General features: G+C 56.6%; 1 protein-coding gene and 1 long non-coding RNA gene across 2 annotated transcripts in view; one reads left to right on the top strand and one right to left on the bottom strand.

Moving 5' to 3' along the window:
* LOC309668086 overlaps positions 1 to 14,718 on the top strand; it is a 217,791-nt gene that overhangs the window by 97,024 nt on the left and 106,049 nt on the right. The window lies entirely within an intron of this gene.
* On the bottom strand, positions 412 to 11,701 carry PYGM (glycogen phosphorylase, muscle associated). Its single transcript, XM_082477331.1, has 20 exons — positions 11,397 to 11,701; positions 10,234 to 10,335; positions 10,067 to 10,145; positions 9,879 to 9,982; positions 9,370 to 9,501; positions 7,971 to 8,082; positions 7,802 to 7,884; positions 7,255 to 7,398; positions 6,828 to 6,920; positions 6,436 to 6,582; positions 6,112 to 6,275; positions 5,701 to 5,815; positions 5,042 to 5,143; positions 4,553 to 4,700; positions 4,193 to 4,251; positions 3,924 to 4,065; positions 3,272 to 3,479; positions 1,203 to 1,337; positions 926 to 992; positions 412 to 822 (listed from the first exon to the last, which is right to left on the bottom strand). The coding sequence occupies exons 1-20, from the start codon at positions 11,637 to 11,639 to the stop codon at positions 673 to 675; spliced, it is 2,529 nt and encodes an 842-aa protein (XP_082333457.1). The 5' UTR covers positions 11,640 to 11,701; the 3' UTR covers positions 412 to 672.

Genomic DNA, 14,718 nt, shown 5'->3' on the forward strand with positions numbered 1-14,718 from the left:
CCTTAAACGCCGCAGTGGGGCGGGGCTAAGGGCGGAGTCAAGAAGGCGCCAACCACCCAGAGGCTCCTCCCCCTTTTGAGTCCCGCCCCCCGACCGCGTGGATCTTCAGTAGTCCTGGAGGCCTCTGCCTAAGTCCCAGCTCCCGGCCCGGGTGGGCCCCACCCGGGCGGATGCCACGCCCCCGGCAAGCCTAGCAGGCCGCTGACCTAGTATGGACACAGCACTGGGAAGAGAGGCGTGGAGGGTGACGCTTGGAAAGGGGCAGGAGAGTCCGGGCCCCGCCCCCACAGGCCGCCCCCACCTTCTGAGGGAACGCACCTGACACGGGTGGGGGTAAGGCACGGTGACTGCGCAGCTGCTATGCCGCCCAGAGCTAAAAATATTTCCCAACAGAGAGAGGAGTAAGGAGGCTCCCAAGGAGAACCAATTTATTGGGGAGTGGGTGAAGTTGGTCAGACCCATAAATAGGAGCGGGCAGGGAGCCCGAGGACAGGACAGGAGCAGTGTCCCTAGTCACGCTGAACACTGGGATCTCGAGGCTGATGGGAAATGGGGTTCCAGGAAGAGGTTTAGAGATCTAACTCCAGTACCCCACCCTCTGGATGAGGAGCTGGAGCTGGCCCAAGGGATCACCAACAGACTCAGGGGCAGGTTTGGGTCTGGTCTAGAGGCTCAGATCTTCTCGTCAGGTGCTGGCAGGCGCTGGCGGTTCGGCTCCACGCCCCAGATCTCCCTGGCGTACTGGGCAATGGTGCGGTCGCTAGAGAACTTGCCAGAGGTGGCTATGTTCCGAATCACCATCCGCGTCCACTCTCTCGGGTTCTACAAGCCAAAAGGGAGCTCTGGGTTTGCTCTGCCCCACCTACCACCTCATCCCAACCAGGACCACCAAAGCCCTGCCAACCCCTGGCCCAGGACCCCTCACCTTGTACAGGGCACTGACTCTCTCCTGGCATTTAATGTAGTCTTCATAATCTGCAAAGACTTTAAACCTGGAGGGGAATGGAGAAGCAGGAAGTTTCATGAGGTCAAGGGCCAAGCCCATCCTGTCCCATTGGATTTCTGAGGCCCTGAACAGTGATGCTGCTTCCAAAGGAATCTAGTCCCAACTGCCCAGAAGCCCTGTCCAGCCTCCCCACCGCACCTGAGCCCTACTGAGCCCAGCAGCCCCACGTGCGCAGTTTCCTGGCCGGCCAGCTCACCGGTCATGGTGCATGAGCATGTTGACAATGGCCTTGAACAGGTCGGGCTGTTTGGGGGAGAAGAAGCCACTGTCCAGCTGGTCAATGATGTGCCGAAGCTCTGGAATTCGGTCATAATATTCCTGGGCATTGTACCTGTGGGGGAAGAGCCGTAGTCAGCGCCCTGGAAATGGGTTCCTGGCTCCTCCTCCTCCAGCAAAAATCCAGGAAGTTCCAAGCCCCAGGGTCAAAACCCAGGCCCAGCCTGCTACTGCCCTCCCCGCAGCTGCCACACTCCCTCTGGAGGTCTTTCCAAGAGGCCCCCTCCCTTCTCAGCTCAGCTTTTCATCCCCCACTTTGTGGATGAGGAAACTGAGGCCTAGAGAGGAGAGAAAGGTAGTGTCAGAGCCAAAGGCCCCAAACCAAGCGCTCTTCTTCCCACACACCACCACAGTCTCCCAACAGGTTTGTTTCCTCCGTGAATGGCTTTTCTGCATCACCATCCACAGCCCATCCCTGGCCCCGCCTTCAGGCCCCAGGAGGAGCGAACAGGTATATCCTGAGGAACACCCTTAAACTCAAACCGTCCAGCCAAGCTCATCGCTGTGCCTGGCACCAACTTTCCTCCAGTGTCCCACTTCCTAAGGCAGCACAATCCACTCCTGAGCCACCTGGGTTCAAATCTCTCAAGACCAGTCTCATCTCTTTCTTTCCTTTCTCTCTTCCAACCAGAAACCAAGTCCACCTCCTCAACACTGCCCCTAATCCCCATCCCCAGCACTGGCCTGCTGCAGGGGACCCCCACTGCCGTCTGGCGTCAGCCCCACACTGGTCCCCCACCTAGACGTTGTCCCCTCCAGTCAAGCCACCCTCCTGCAGCCAAAAGTGTCCATCTGGAGCCTAGTTCTGAACGTGTTGGACTTTGCTCAAAACATTTCACATTTCCTTCCTGTCGAAAGGACCAAGTCTGCCGCGCTTCCAGTGCAGGGGATGCGGGTTCAATCTCTAGTCAAGGAACTAAGATCCCACATGTCACACGGTGCAACCAAAACAACAACAACAACAACAAAGGACCAAGTCTAAACTTTCTAGTCAAGCCCCACAGGAGAAATTCCTATCAATATTCAGTGCCAGCTCTTGTAAGCTGTTGGTGGGAGTGTAAACTGGTACCAACTTTCTGGAAAACAATTTGACAATGTGTATCAGGAGCCTTAAGAACTCATACTTTTTACTCAGAAATATCCCCTTCTAATAATTATCTTAAGGAAATAATCAGAGATGTGGACATCAATGTAAAAGGTTAGTCATCACCAGGGACGTTTATCCTAACAGACAGGGGAAATCAACCTTAATGTCCAACTATATGGAACTAGTTAAATAAGTTATGCCATGTCCATAGGATAGAATGCTATACAAACATTTAAAATATCTTGAAGACTATTTAATGACATGGAAAATGCCTCACCAATGTTAAGATAACAGGATTCAATATTGTACATACATTATTCCCAACTTTTGAAAACTATATACACACACATATAAATACACGAAGAAAAAGAGAACTGTGGCTTTAAATCTGGGTGATGAGATTATGGATGACGGTTGTTTTATTCTTTGTGGCTTTGTATTTTTCTAACCAGTGAGCATGTACTGCTTTTATGATAAGAAAAAAATCATATTTTAAAATGTTAAAAATGTAATGCCAGGAAAATGTCTTCTCTGAAGATCTATGTTTCTGACCACAAGCACAGATATAACTACTGTACTCATATTTCCCTTTTTGCCATGGCTGCCAGGGAGCTAAGAATTTCACTTTACTTCCAATTCCAGAAATAATATTATCTCTTAGGGTTGATATTATTTTCTCTTCCTTTTCCTTCAGTTCTATGTTACTTCTTTCTTTTCCCATTTCATTAACCTTTTTTGTTATAAGTTACCCCAAAAGTTTTCTAGACTCGTGATGGCCATAACTAAGGCCTTTTGCAGCCTGGACCAGCCTTTCCAGTCATGCCTCTTGCTCCCGGCTCTACCCTCCAGCAGTCGCACCTTGGTGCCTCCTGCCCACAGACTGTGAACATTGCAGCTCATACCCTCTCTGGTCAAGCCTTTCCACGTCCTCCACCCGCATGCCGAAGATGAAGATGTTCTCCTCTCCCGCCTCTTCTGCCATCTCCACATTGGCCCCATCCATGGTGCCAATGGTCAGAGCCCCATTGAGCATGAACTTCATGTTGCCAGTGCCTGAGGCCTCAGTGCCCGCAGTAGAGATCTGCTCAGAAAGGTCAGCGGCCGGGATCACTGTGGGGGGTGGGGCAGCAGGGGACAAGCTCAGCTCCAGGAAGAGCCCCAGACCAGCTAGAGACTCTGGAGTTAGTCTGGCCCTAGGCCTAGCCAGATTCAGAGTCCCCTCCACCCCAACCCTCCAGTCTTAACCAACTAAAAGTCTCCCTCTCACTGCCCCCACCGCCCCGCCACCTCTTGTTGATTCTTGAACATCTGGGATCTAACCTGGAATCCCCCCACCCCCCAGCTCCATTGTGTGATTTAAAGGGCACCACTGAGGCCCATCTCCCCTATAATTTCACCCCATACCACCATTAAAGGGACATCCTCATGATTTGAGTATTGTCCTCTCCAGATTCTTCCTCAAAGTGCAAGCACCCTAACAAGAGGAGATTAATATCTCTTCCTGGGACTGAACTAATCAGAGCTTCCCTAGGGTCCCCACTGGCGGCATTCCACCTTTCTCGGCCAGTGAGACTCGGTAGTTCTCCAGGAAGATCACGCGGAGGCGGTCTCCCACCGCCGGGTCGTGGTTGACCACATCCCCAATGGCTGTAATGAGTTTGATGATCATCTTGGCCATGTGGTACCCGGGTGCAGCCTGTGGGAGCACAGTCTGGGGTCAGCTCCACAGCCTGACCTCCTACCCCCATCCTGCAACCCAGCCAGGCTGACCTCAACCTGGATATCAAAGAACCACAGCCATGGTCTGCAGCCCGGCTTCTCACCTTCCCTCCAATTATCACAGTCCGAGGCACAAAAAACTTATTGGGATCCTTCTTGATGCCTGTGGAGAAATAGAGGGATCCAGTGAGTGGGCCAGGCTTTCCCTCTGGGCAGTAACACCTGACAGCACCCATCCAGCCAGGGCTGGGCTGGGAGACAGTAGCCCTGACTTGGGCAATCAGTTGCTTTGTGACCTCAGATCTGTCACTTCCGCCCCCTCTGAGCCTCAGTTTGCCCATTTGTGAAATGGGGATAATTCCATGTCCCAAGAGGTCAAAGGAGATGTTGATCAGGAAGTATGTAGCATCCTGGGAGGTACACAGAGGGGGGAACCGGGAGCCAGAGGGAGCCCTGCCACTCACGGTTGTACATTGTGATGATATGGAGGCAGTTGAGGAGCTGGCGTTTATATTCGTGAATCCGCTTCACCTGGATGTCAAAGAGCGAGTTGGGGTTGATGTGGACTTTGTATTCCTTCTCTAGGTACGCAGAGAACTTTAACTTGTTTTCCTGAAGGCAGGGGAGTGGAGAGAGCTCACCAATAGGCCTCAGCCTCAGGAAATCCTACAGTCTCATTTCTTTCCCAGGAAGGTGAGGATAGAAGTCTCCCTTGCCACCTTCATCCACTCCTGCATCAGGGCAGACATTGCTAATCAATGTCAGCACTCTTCCAGTGAGGTCAGATGATGCCTTCCCACCATGGACTGACTCCAGGCAACTTCTACCAATGGCCTGAGGTTGCAGAAGAGATGAGCTCTATCGACCATTCCTGACTCAGACATCCGGCCCCTCCAGCACCCTCCACTCAAGCCCTGGCATAGGGGTCTGTCCCAGGTCGCAGCGCTCCTCACCTGCTTCACTTTGGCCACATCCCGGATAAAGGCTTCATCGTCCACATAGGAGAGCACTTTGCGCAGCTGGTCCAGGTCTGCGATGTAGTCCTCCCCGATGCGCTGTGGGAAGATAGCTCTCAGTTAGGCCCATGTCCCTCCTCCGTCCTCCCTCACAGGGGGGTCCCTTTCCAGGTCAACCAAGCCCCGTCCACTGCAGACAGCTCCTTCCTCTGCAGCCTCCCAGCTGGGGGGTGGTACATGTATGTGCTTCTTTCCTCCCCTCCTGACCTTGAGCTCTGATGGCTGACCCCCATCTGACCCCACAGGCCTTCCCCCTGGCCTTTTCCTCTGACAGGCATTGACCTCAGGGCCCTGCTCCCAATCTCTGCCCATTTCTGGTCTCACTTCAGATGTGACCTGCTGATAACCCCTCCATTAGACTGTGAACTCCACCAGGTTGACCTTCATAGCCAGGGCCTCCATTCGCCCAAAGGCACCCTCATGCAAGCAAGAAAATGGTTCCCCTCCTCCAGATAGATGCAAGGCTTGGGGAACGTGGTGCAGGATGGATTTCAGCCCTCAGATGGGTGCCCTACAGTGAACCACATACACAACCACACCCAGATGTTCCCTGCAGTGACCGCGTTGACCCCTACTGGCCATACATGAATGCTCACCTCAGCAATGACCTCTGCCAGCCCAGGGTTACACATAACCAGCCAGCGCCGAGGAGTGATGCCGTTGGTCTTATTCTGGAACTTATGAGGCTCTAGCTCATAGAAGTCCTTGAAGCTACAGGATGGGGTCGGGGGATCACCAATCACCCCTGTGGGATGAAGGCCTCCTCCCTGGGGCCCCTACCCTGGTTTCTTGATCAAAGGGGCCTGGAGGGGAGGGGGAGGGTGCTGTGTGTAACAGGGGTCATCTGGGGACAGGACTGGACCGGACGGCAAGGCTACGATGCTTGTAAGAGCGGCGCCACCCGTGGAAGGGGCCAGCTGAGGGCGACTGTGAATGGCCAGTGCCGGGCAGTGAGGGGGTGAGCGGGGGTCCAGCGGGAGGGGCGGGGTCTGGGGAGCGGGTCTTACGTGGTCTTCTTGAGGATCTCGGAGTGGATGCGAGCCACGCCATTGACAGCGTGTGAACCGGCGATGCACAGGTGTGCCATGTTGATGCGCTTCACCGCGCCCTCCTCCACCAGCGACATGCGCCTCAGCCGGTCTATATCCCCTGGGAACGCAGCCGCCACCCGCTGTGCCAGGAGAGCCCAGAGCTAGGACGGGGACCCAGGACCCAGGTTCCCAGCCCCTACCCCCAGATCTCTGCCCACAGCCCTCCCTGCCAGAGTCTCAGGAGCCATGCTTTCCATGCCCTCCACGCCCCACCCTCCACCCCACGCTTCCTCCACTCACGTTAAGGAAGCGCTGGTTGATCTCATAGATGATCTGGAGGTGCCGGGGCAGCAGGGTCTCTATGAGGTGCACGGGCCAGCGCTCCAGGGCCTCGGGCAGCACCGTGTGGTTGGTATAGGCACAGGTCTTCACAGTCACGTCCCATGCCTGACAGATGGGATGGGGAGGAAGGACCCCCGGGCTGAAGCCGATGACTCTCCACACACACTGTGCAGCCAAGAGCCCCGGCCCTGCCACCGCCATGCCAGGTTCTAGGACACCCGCCCTCTGGGCCTCACACTGCCGTCTGTGCAGTGGGGGCTCCACCCACATCTTTCCACTCCCCAGGCTGGGAGGGGAACCCTGAGACGCAGCGGGTGAGGCAGGGGTGGAGGAGGGACCCTGAAGCCCACCTTGTCCCAGTCCAGCCGCTCCTGGTCCACCAGAATCCTCATCAGCTCGGGGATGGCCAAGGAGGGGTGGGTATCATTGAGCTGGATGGCCACCTGGTGGGGGGGCGGCCATTGGAGTCAGTCTGGGCTCCAAACCAAGGCTATGATCGCTGTCCTTTGCCCCTTCAGAGCACCAACCCCCCAGGGCCCCTCATGGTTGTAGGGTTGAGCTGGGGGTGGAGGCCCTCATGGGGGCAGGTATGGGGCAGGAGGAAGAGGGGAGCGAGGTTATATTGAGGATCGAGAGCAGATCCCCCCACACCCACCCCCAACACCCAGCCTCCACTTCCTCATCTATGAAATGGACAGTTCAGGCTGAGACTGGAGGGAGGAGGCATGGCACCCACCACAGGAGGTGTAGAGGCCGGCCTTCCCTGGGGCCTGGTACCTTATCCGGGAAGGCGTCGAAGCTCGTGCGCACAGGGTCTTGGCAGCCGAACTTGGAGGATTTGAAGCGGCGGATGATGTCCTGGAGCGTGGCAGCCACTACGAAGTACTCCTGCTTCAGCCGCAGCTCTTTCCCCTCAAAGAACTGGGGACAGTGCCAGGCAGGGCGGAGTCAAGGTGGTGGCCTAACACTGCTGTGGGTGTGGCCAGGGGAGACTCCCACCCACACCAAGGTGCCCCACCTCAGGGACCCAGGGGTCTTTCTCCCACCAAGAAGCAGCAATGTGGATGGTAGCAGGAGGGAGGGATAAGGACCAGGAGTATCGTGGGTGTTACCAGGGAGCGGCTCATCCAAAGTGCCCCACCCTAACCTGCTGCCCCCAGGACTCAGGCATCCTCCCACTTAAAGAACTTGGGGGAAGAACAGGACACACAGGGGCCAGCAATATGCCCTGGGTGTGACTAGGGCACCGGCAAGTGTCACTCCCCTTCTCCTGCCCTCTCCCATGCACTCTGGCTTCCTGTCCCCAGCCCAGGGGGTAACATACGTTGTCGTTGGGGTACAGGACACGAGAGATATTCTCAGCCAGGTTGCGGTCCAGCACAGCCTGAATGTAGCCACCGACGTTGACTGAGGAACGAACGTGGGGATAGGGTCAGGCTTGGGTCGAGTGTGGGCCGGGGTGGGCAGGGGCTGCTGGCTTTGGCTGAACTCACAGTCCTTGAGGTTGAAGTCATTGGGGGCCTTGGCAGACCACAGGCGCATGGTATTGACGACGTTGTTGCGGTAGCCGGGCACGGGTGTGTCGTAAGGCATGGCCAACACCACCTGCGGGGCACCCGGTGTGGCGTCAAGAGGTGGGCATCTGCCGTGCCCGAGAGGCCCTGAGAGCCGGAACTCCGGGCTCTGTCCCTGCACTCCGCCAACTCCCCACACCGGGTTCTCGTCCCAACTCTGGGTGACCACAAGCAACCCCGCCAACCTCTCTGGACCTCGTCCATAAAGAGAGGACTTCCCAGTGCCTCCCCACACCCCCATGCCCCTCTTTGTTGGGCTGCTGTGAGGATTCCAGGAGGAGGCGGGGAGGAGCTCGGCGCCCAGGGTGGGGCCCTGTTGGTGGCCACTCTGCCATGACGGGGATGAGCTGGCCGCCGGCCTGAGCACAGTCTAGAGGACACTCTGGACTCATGGAAGGGCTGGGAGGAATCATGGGGCCTGGCTGAGGGGGTCACGGAGGTCACGTCCATCCAAAGGGCTTACGCCTGGTTGACCACAGGGCTAATTAGCAGTGACTAATGCTGGCCCCACCTCCCACAATTAGCAAACATCAATAATTGCTGCCGATAGCTGCCTGCTACCACGGGGCGGGGGCACACTCACGCCTCCCTCCCCAACGTTAAGTAGCCTCTGATTGGAGCAGAGTGAAAGCTGCGGCTCAGAGAGGGAAGGGATTGGCCCAAGAGCATAGAGCTAGGCGGGCAGCCAGAGCCCTGCTGGACCTTAGCGTGGATGACAGCAGAACAAACTCTGATTCTGAAAGCCTAGAGGTTGCTGTGCAGCCATCTGGAGGCCGATGACCTGCAGCCACAGCAAGAGAACTGGCTGAGCTGGGATTTCGACACCTCGTTTAGCTTTAGGTTCCCTCTAACTTGCTCTGTGACCCTGAACAAGTCAATTGCCCTCTCCAGGCTTTAAGTTTCTCCCCTGTCCCCCTTTCTGGGCTGTTGCTTTGTTTCCCATCAAGCCCCCAGTTCAGATGTGCAGGGGGGCCAAGACTCGGTGATTACCCTTTGATGAGTCTTGTGGGGTGATGGAAAGGAGCCAGGTCAGGGGAGAAGCATTGGTAGAGTAGGGCGGCCTCTCTCCTCCTCCCAGGCTCTGCACTTGGTCTGGCTCCCCTGTGACCGTGTCTCCAGTCTCTCCTGGTTCTAGCTGTGTGACCTCGAATAAGTCACTTAACCTCTCTGAGCCTCAGTGGCATCCATTATAAAATAGCACTAGGTCCAGTAGCCTCCAGGCTCTTTCCTTATTTCTCCCTGTTTCCTCTAGAACCTCCTCCCCTCTTCCTCACTAGATTTCCCGCCACCACCCCCCGCTCCCTGGCTTCCCCCTCACCTGCGTGTCCACCCACTTGGCCCCCTGGTCGGTATGCTCCACTCGGCCATAGAAGTGCACAGGCAGTGTGAACTCGGGTCGGGCCTTCTCCCAGGGGTTGCCGTAGCGAAGCCAGTCATCAGCCTCCTCCATCTGAGCCCAAGGCAGGTCAGGGGAGAAAGGAAGGCAGTGTCAGAGCCAGGCTCACACCACAGCAGGTGGTGAGTAGGGCAGGAGCAGTGGCCTTAATGTGCCCTATACAGGGAGGGTGTAAATGAAGGACTTTGGGATAGGTGGGCCCCTGGTCTGGTGGAATATCCAAGGGGACACGGTGTGTGTATGAGAGTCTGAGACATTCCACAGGTGTGGACCTCCTATCCCAGGAGCTAACAACTGGCTCGGGGCCAGGGGGAAGGGGCAAGGATGTTTTCCACCAAGGCTGGGGCTGGTTCTGGATCTATGTGCAGATGAATGAACAAATAGGGGTCTTCTCCATCATAACTACAAGGTCAGGGCCCAAGGTCACTCACTTGCCAACCCCCAGAGATCTTCTGGTTAAAAATCCCAAACTCATAGCGAATCCCGTAGCCATAGGCAGCCAGGCCCAGTGTCGCCATGGAGTCCAGAAAGCAGGCTAGGGGTGTGCATGGAGGTGGGTGTCAGAGACGCAGCACAAAGGAACCCTTCTGTCCAATCCCCTGCCACCCTGCTTACTTACCCGCCAGCCGGCCCAGGCCCCCGTTGCCCAGCCCTGCGTCCTCCTCGATTTCCTCCAGCTCCTCCATGTCCAGGCCCAGCTAGAGGCGGGAGGGTATGGCAGGCGTCAGGGCCAAGGGCCAGCAGGTCAATCTCCCAAGCCCCAAGGCTTGCCCCACCCCTACACACCTGGTAGGTGGCCTCATCACAGGCATTCTCCAAGGCCAGGTTCACCATGGTGTTTTGTAGCGTCCGGCCCATGTAGAATTCCAGAGACAGGTAGTAGATCCTCTGCCCAGAGAGACAGGTGGGGAGGTGGAGGGGAGGGCGTCAAGGCCACCCACTGACATTCAGCCAGGCCCAGCTGGGCCTGCACCTCTCATACTTCCTGCCCCACTCCTAGGCCCCAGCATGTTCCAGCCCTGCCTCCATTTCTCCCCCCTTCTCAGGCTTTGGGACCCAACAGGCAAGATTCTGGTCCCAGCATTTCTTCTGACTTTGGACAAATCACTTTTCTTCTCTGAGCCTCAGTTTCCTCATCTGGAAAATGGGGCTGGCCATATCTACCTCAGGGGCTAGGAGAGGTGCCTAGGAGAGGTAGGAATTCCTTCCATCGCATGCAATCCTGCCAACAGCCCATCAGGGAGTCAGGACATAGGGAAGCCCCTCCAAGTGCTCCCCAAAGGGGAAAGCCAGGCCCAGAGAAAGAAGTCATTGGCTCAAGGTCACACATGACGCAGGGCTAGAGTCGGCCACCTCCCGTCCTTGCAGAGGGCCCCTTGGCCCTCAAGCCTCAGTCCCAAGAAGGGGACGGAGAGCCGCCAGGATCCAGGATGCTGATGGTGCCTGGTCTCCTGGTTCCCTGCGTCCCCTCCCTGGCCCTCCCCCACTCCTGCCCAGAAGTGTCAGGTTGCTGACATTTACCAGTGACCCCAACAGACATTTGATCTCACCACCCCAGCTGCCCCAGCGGCGCCCCATGCGCTGCACCAGCACACACACCACGCACGCATTCAATATGTCCTTCCACTTAGGGTCCAACCCAGGCCACAGGGGTCTTCATGCCCCCCAGAAGCCCCTCCATTCTCTGAGTGAGCCCTGGGCCTTTGCAACCAGCCTACCTGACCCGAGCCCCCTGACCTGTCCCCGTCCCAGATTTCTCCCCCTGGGTTGCCCCAGCAACCCATTGCACCTGGCACCCCTGGATCCTCCAACCTCAGGAACCTGGAGTGACCCTTTATTTTGCTGCAGAGAGCCCTGACCCCAGGGAGGGGCTGCCACTTGGTCAAGATCTCCTAGCCCCCAGGCAGAGGACCCAGCCCATTCCCCTCCCGGGGTGCCCCAAGCAGCACCTTGGGGTCCTTCTCGTAGTAGTGCTGCTGCGTGCGGATCCAGCGGCCCACGAGGTGGTCACGCACGGTGTAGGCCAGCGCAAAGTAGTAGTCTCGAGGGGTGGCCACATTGCGGTCTTTCACGAGGGTGAAGTGTAGGTGCCGGTTGAAGTTCTTCTTCAGCTCGGTCACATTCTCCACGCCGGCCAGGCCACGCACGCTGATCTGCTTTCTCTTCTCCTGGTCTGTCAGGGGCCGGGACATGGCTGCGGGAGGGCGGGCCGGACTGACTGTGTGGACGGGTGGGCGGCCTGAGTGGAGATCCCCAGCCGGCTGGTGCTTTAAAGCCTGGCTCTGGGCAACGTGCCCCGCCTCCTCCCTCGATGGGAGGGTCTTGGCTTGCCCGCTCGGGGAGCTATTTTGGGGTGAGGGGAGGAGAGGAGGGGCAGGGAGGGCAGGGCCGAGCTCCGCACAGGACAGGGAGGGCCACCCTGGCTCATTCGCAGCCCTGCGCTGACCCACTTCTGCCAGGCCTCACAGACTGGGGTCTGCTGTCTTCTTTCCCCGTCCCTGCCTTTTGCAGGGTCAGAGACAAGATGCAGCAGGCAGAGCGCTGGCTTGAGAGGCCTGAGGCTTGACTGGAGCCTCTGGGCTGTGACTTTGGTTGAGGTCACCCTGATCTGGACCCCTCTCCTGGGTTATAGATGAAGGATGCAGCCTGATTGCGGGCCCTCAATCAGGGCTCCTTGGAGAGGCCTAGGGGGCTGTCAAAGGCGGACAGGTGGCAGGAGGCCCAGCCTCCATCAGAGCAGCTTGACTTCGGTTCTAGACCTTCACGCAAGAGGTCGCAAACCACAGGCGGGATGCCCTCTGGTCAAGCTTCCACAGTGGCCCTGCACCCGGGTGGGGAGGACACATGTGGCAAGAGGGGCCAGGATTCCCCACAGGCTGAAGGCCCAGGCGCTGAGGATCAGGGTACCCCGAACAGAAGAAGGGCAGCTAGCAGAGGACACTGGGTGGCTGGGAGAAGGGGGACCAGGACCCCGGGTTCCAGGGGTGGTATGGGGAGGTCGCCTGAGGCAGGGCCCCTCCCCGCCCCACCCCCCACAAAGTCAAGTCACTCTGAGCTCCCCCTGTTGCTGTCCCTCAAGGACTTCTGAAGTGACCTTTTGAGAGGGACGGTCAGATTACAGGCCAGCTTTGGCTAGAGGCCACCAGCCTGGAGCAAGGGCCCCTGGGAACTGTAGTCCTGTGGCCCACAGGGGTAGAACTGAAGCACCCCCTACACAGACACATACACACAACATTGGCCAATGGCATTAGGTCTCCCCCATGACGCAGCTGCCAGGTGAGTGAGTGAAGCCTTCTCCCATTCATTTCTCCCACCTGGGACCATGCACTAGACAGGGCCACACGCTGGACAGGCCTAAAGAGTGGGCCAGAAATGTATGGACCCCAAGGGGGGAAAACTGCGGGGGGGTGGGGATGGTGGTGTGCTGAATTGGGCGATTGGGATTGACATGTATACACTGATGTGTATAAAGTTGATGACTAATAAGAACCTGCTGTATAAAAAAAAAAAAAAGAGTTGGGGCTTCCCTGGTGGCGCAGTGGTTGAGAATCTGCCTGCCAATGCAGGGGACACGGGTTCGTGCCCCGGTCTGGGAAGATCCCATATGCCGCGGAGCAACTAGGCCCGTGAGCCACAATTACTAAGCCTGCGCATCTGGAGCCTGTGCTCCGCAACAAGAGAGGCCGCGATAATGAGAGGCCCGCGCACCGCGATGAAGAGTGGCCCCCACTTGCTGCAACTAGAGAAAGCCCTCGCACAGAAAAGAAGACCCAACACACCCATAAATAATAAATAAATAAATTAAAAAAAAAAAAAGTAGAGGAATTTAAACAAAAACTCCTAAAGAAACTCAACATTTAAAAAAAAAAAAAGAGTGGGCCAGGTTCACAAATGTGACTTCACCCATAAAATGGGAGCTCCTGCACCCCGGGAATGTTACACCATTCCTCCTCATGGCCTGGCAGCTACAGATCCTTCCTTTTGCGGCTTTGGCTGCCCCCAATTCACTGCTGGTGTCCTGGCCCCAGCACTGATTTGCTGTGGGAACTTAGACTGGTTGCTTTACTTTACTGAGCCTTGAATTCCTTCAAGAAATGTATACGCTCAAGTGAGAATATAAATCCCTGCTTCCTCCAGCCACTGCCTCCTATTCTTGTGGAGGCTGACCTCAGATCCTGCTTTGTTCTTTGAGCAAAAGGAGCCCAGGGCCTGGTGCTATTTCAAAGGATGCCTGGGCTTCCCGGGGCAGGGCAGTGGGCCGGTGGAAGGGAACTGGGTGCTCTGGTCTGAGGGTCAAGGAAGTAGGTCAGAGACCTGGACAGCTGCAGGATGCTAGAGTCTGGTTCAAGGAAGGCCAAGCTGTTTCTGAGGACTCTCTGAGCCACAGCAGACCCAGCCCTGGAAGTACCACCCTGGTATGGGGGCCAAACTCCAAGTCTTCCAAAGGCCAAGCTCTGCTCTACCCCTGCTCCCAAATAGCGTCTGTTCTGGTCTTCCATAGTGCGTGCTTCAAAGCAGAGAAAAAAGACCACGAAGAGAACACCAGAACACATCTGCACAGATGCCATGAGAACGTAGAAAACTTCCTCTTAAAACCTGTTTGCATTTGAAAAGTTTTTTACACCTTGTATTTCAAAAGAATGCCTGGTGGCCCTCAGGTCTCACAGTTCCCACCCTCAGCCTTTCCTCCTGGGCTGTGCCTCTGGGGAGGTTCACCCCACCCTCCACCAAGCACCTGGTCTCTGGGCTTGGCCAGCATCTTGGGCTGCCTGGCTTGTGGTTCCTTGTGGAGGGCCGCGGAGAGCTCAGAAGCTCCTTGGCACAGTTGTCGACAAGGTAGTGCCAGTTACCCATGTTGTCACCTCATGCCCCAACTGTGGCTGTGTGCTCTGGCCACACAAACCTTTGCACTGACCCCTAATTCTCCTGCCACTATGGACCTGCTCCTAACAGAGCTTTCCTAGCTTCTTATCCTGCTCCCCAAGTCAACTCAATCCACGCCCCTCTCCCTGCTTATCTTAGTGCTCACCCTGCCCCTGCACTCAAGGCACTTGCTGAACTGGGACACATCCTGTTTCTCTTGGAAAACAGATGTACTTTGAACTGGTTTCTCCAACTACCTTTCTTGTGGGTTCTTTTGGTCTTTGTTGTGTCATTGGCACCCACTCAAAACTTTCCAGTCTTTTCCAAAGGTGACGCCATCTCAGGAGCCCCCCTTTTATTTTGCATCCCCCAGCCCAGCATGATGGAAACTTGAAGGCTGAAACTTAC

This window comes from Balaenoptera physalus, assembly GCF_965194825.1.
Source record: "Balaenoptera physalus genome assembly, chromosome: 10".
NCBI classification, from domain to species: Eukaryota; Metazoa; Chordata; class Mammalia; order Artiodactyla; family Balaenopteridae; genus Balaenoptera; species Balaenoptera physalus.

What these genes read in the sequence shown, in the direction of transcription:
- PYGM (XM_082477331.1), bottom strand. Translation starts at nt 11,639, where the DNA reads ATGTCCCGGCCCCTGACAGACCAGGAGAAGAGAAAGCAGATCAGCGTG. An exon ending in GTGATGAGGCCACCTACCAG is followed by an intron (nt 10,146 to 10,233) that starts GTGTGTAGGGGT and finishes TCCCGCCTCTAG; the next exon opens with CTGGGCCTGGACATGGAGGA. An exon ending in ATGTGGCCAAAGTGAAGCAG is followed by an intron (nt 4,701 to 5,041) that starts GTGAGGAGCGCT and finishes CCCTGCCTTCAG; the next exon opens with GAAAACAAGTTAAAGTTCTC.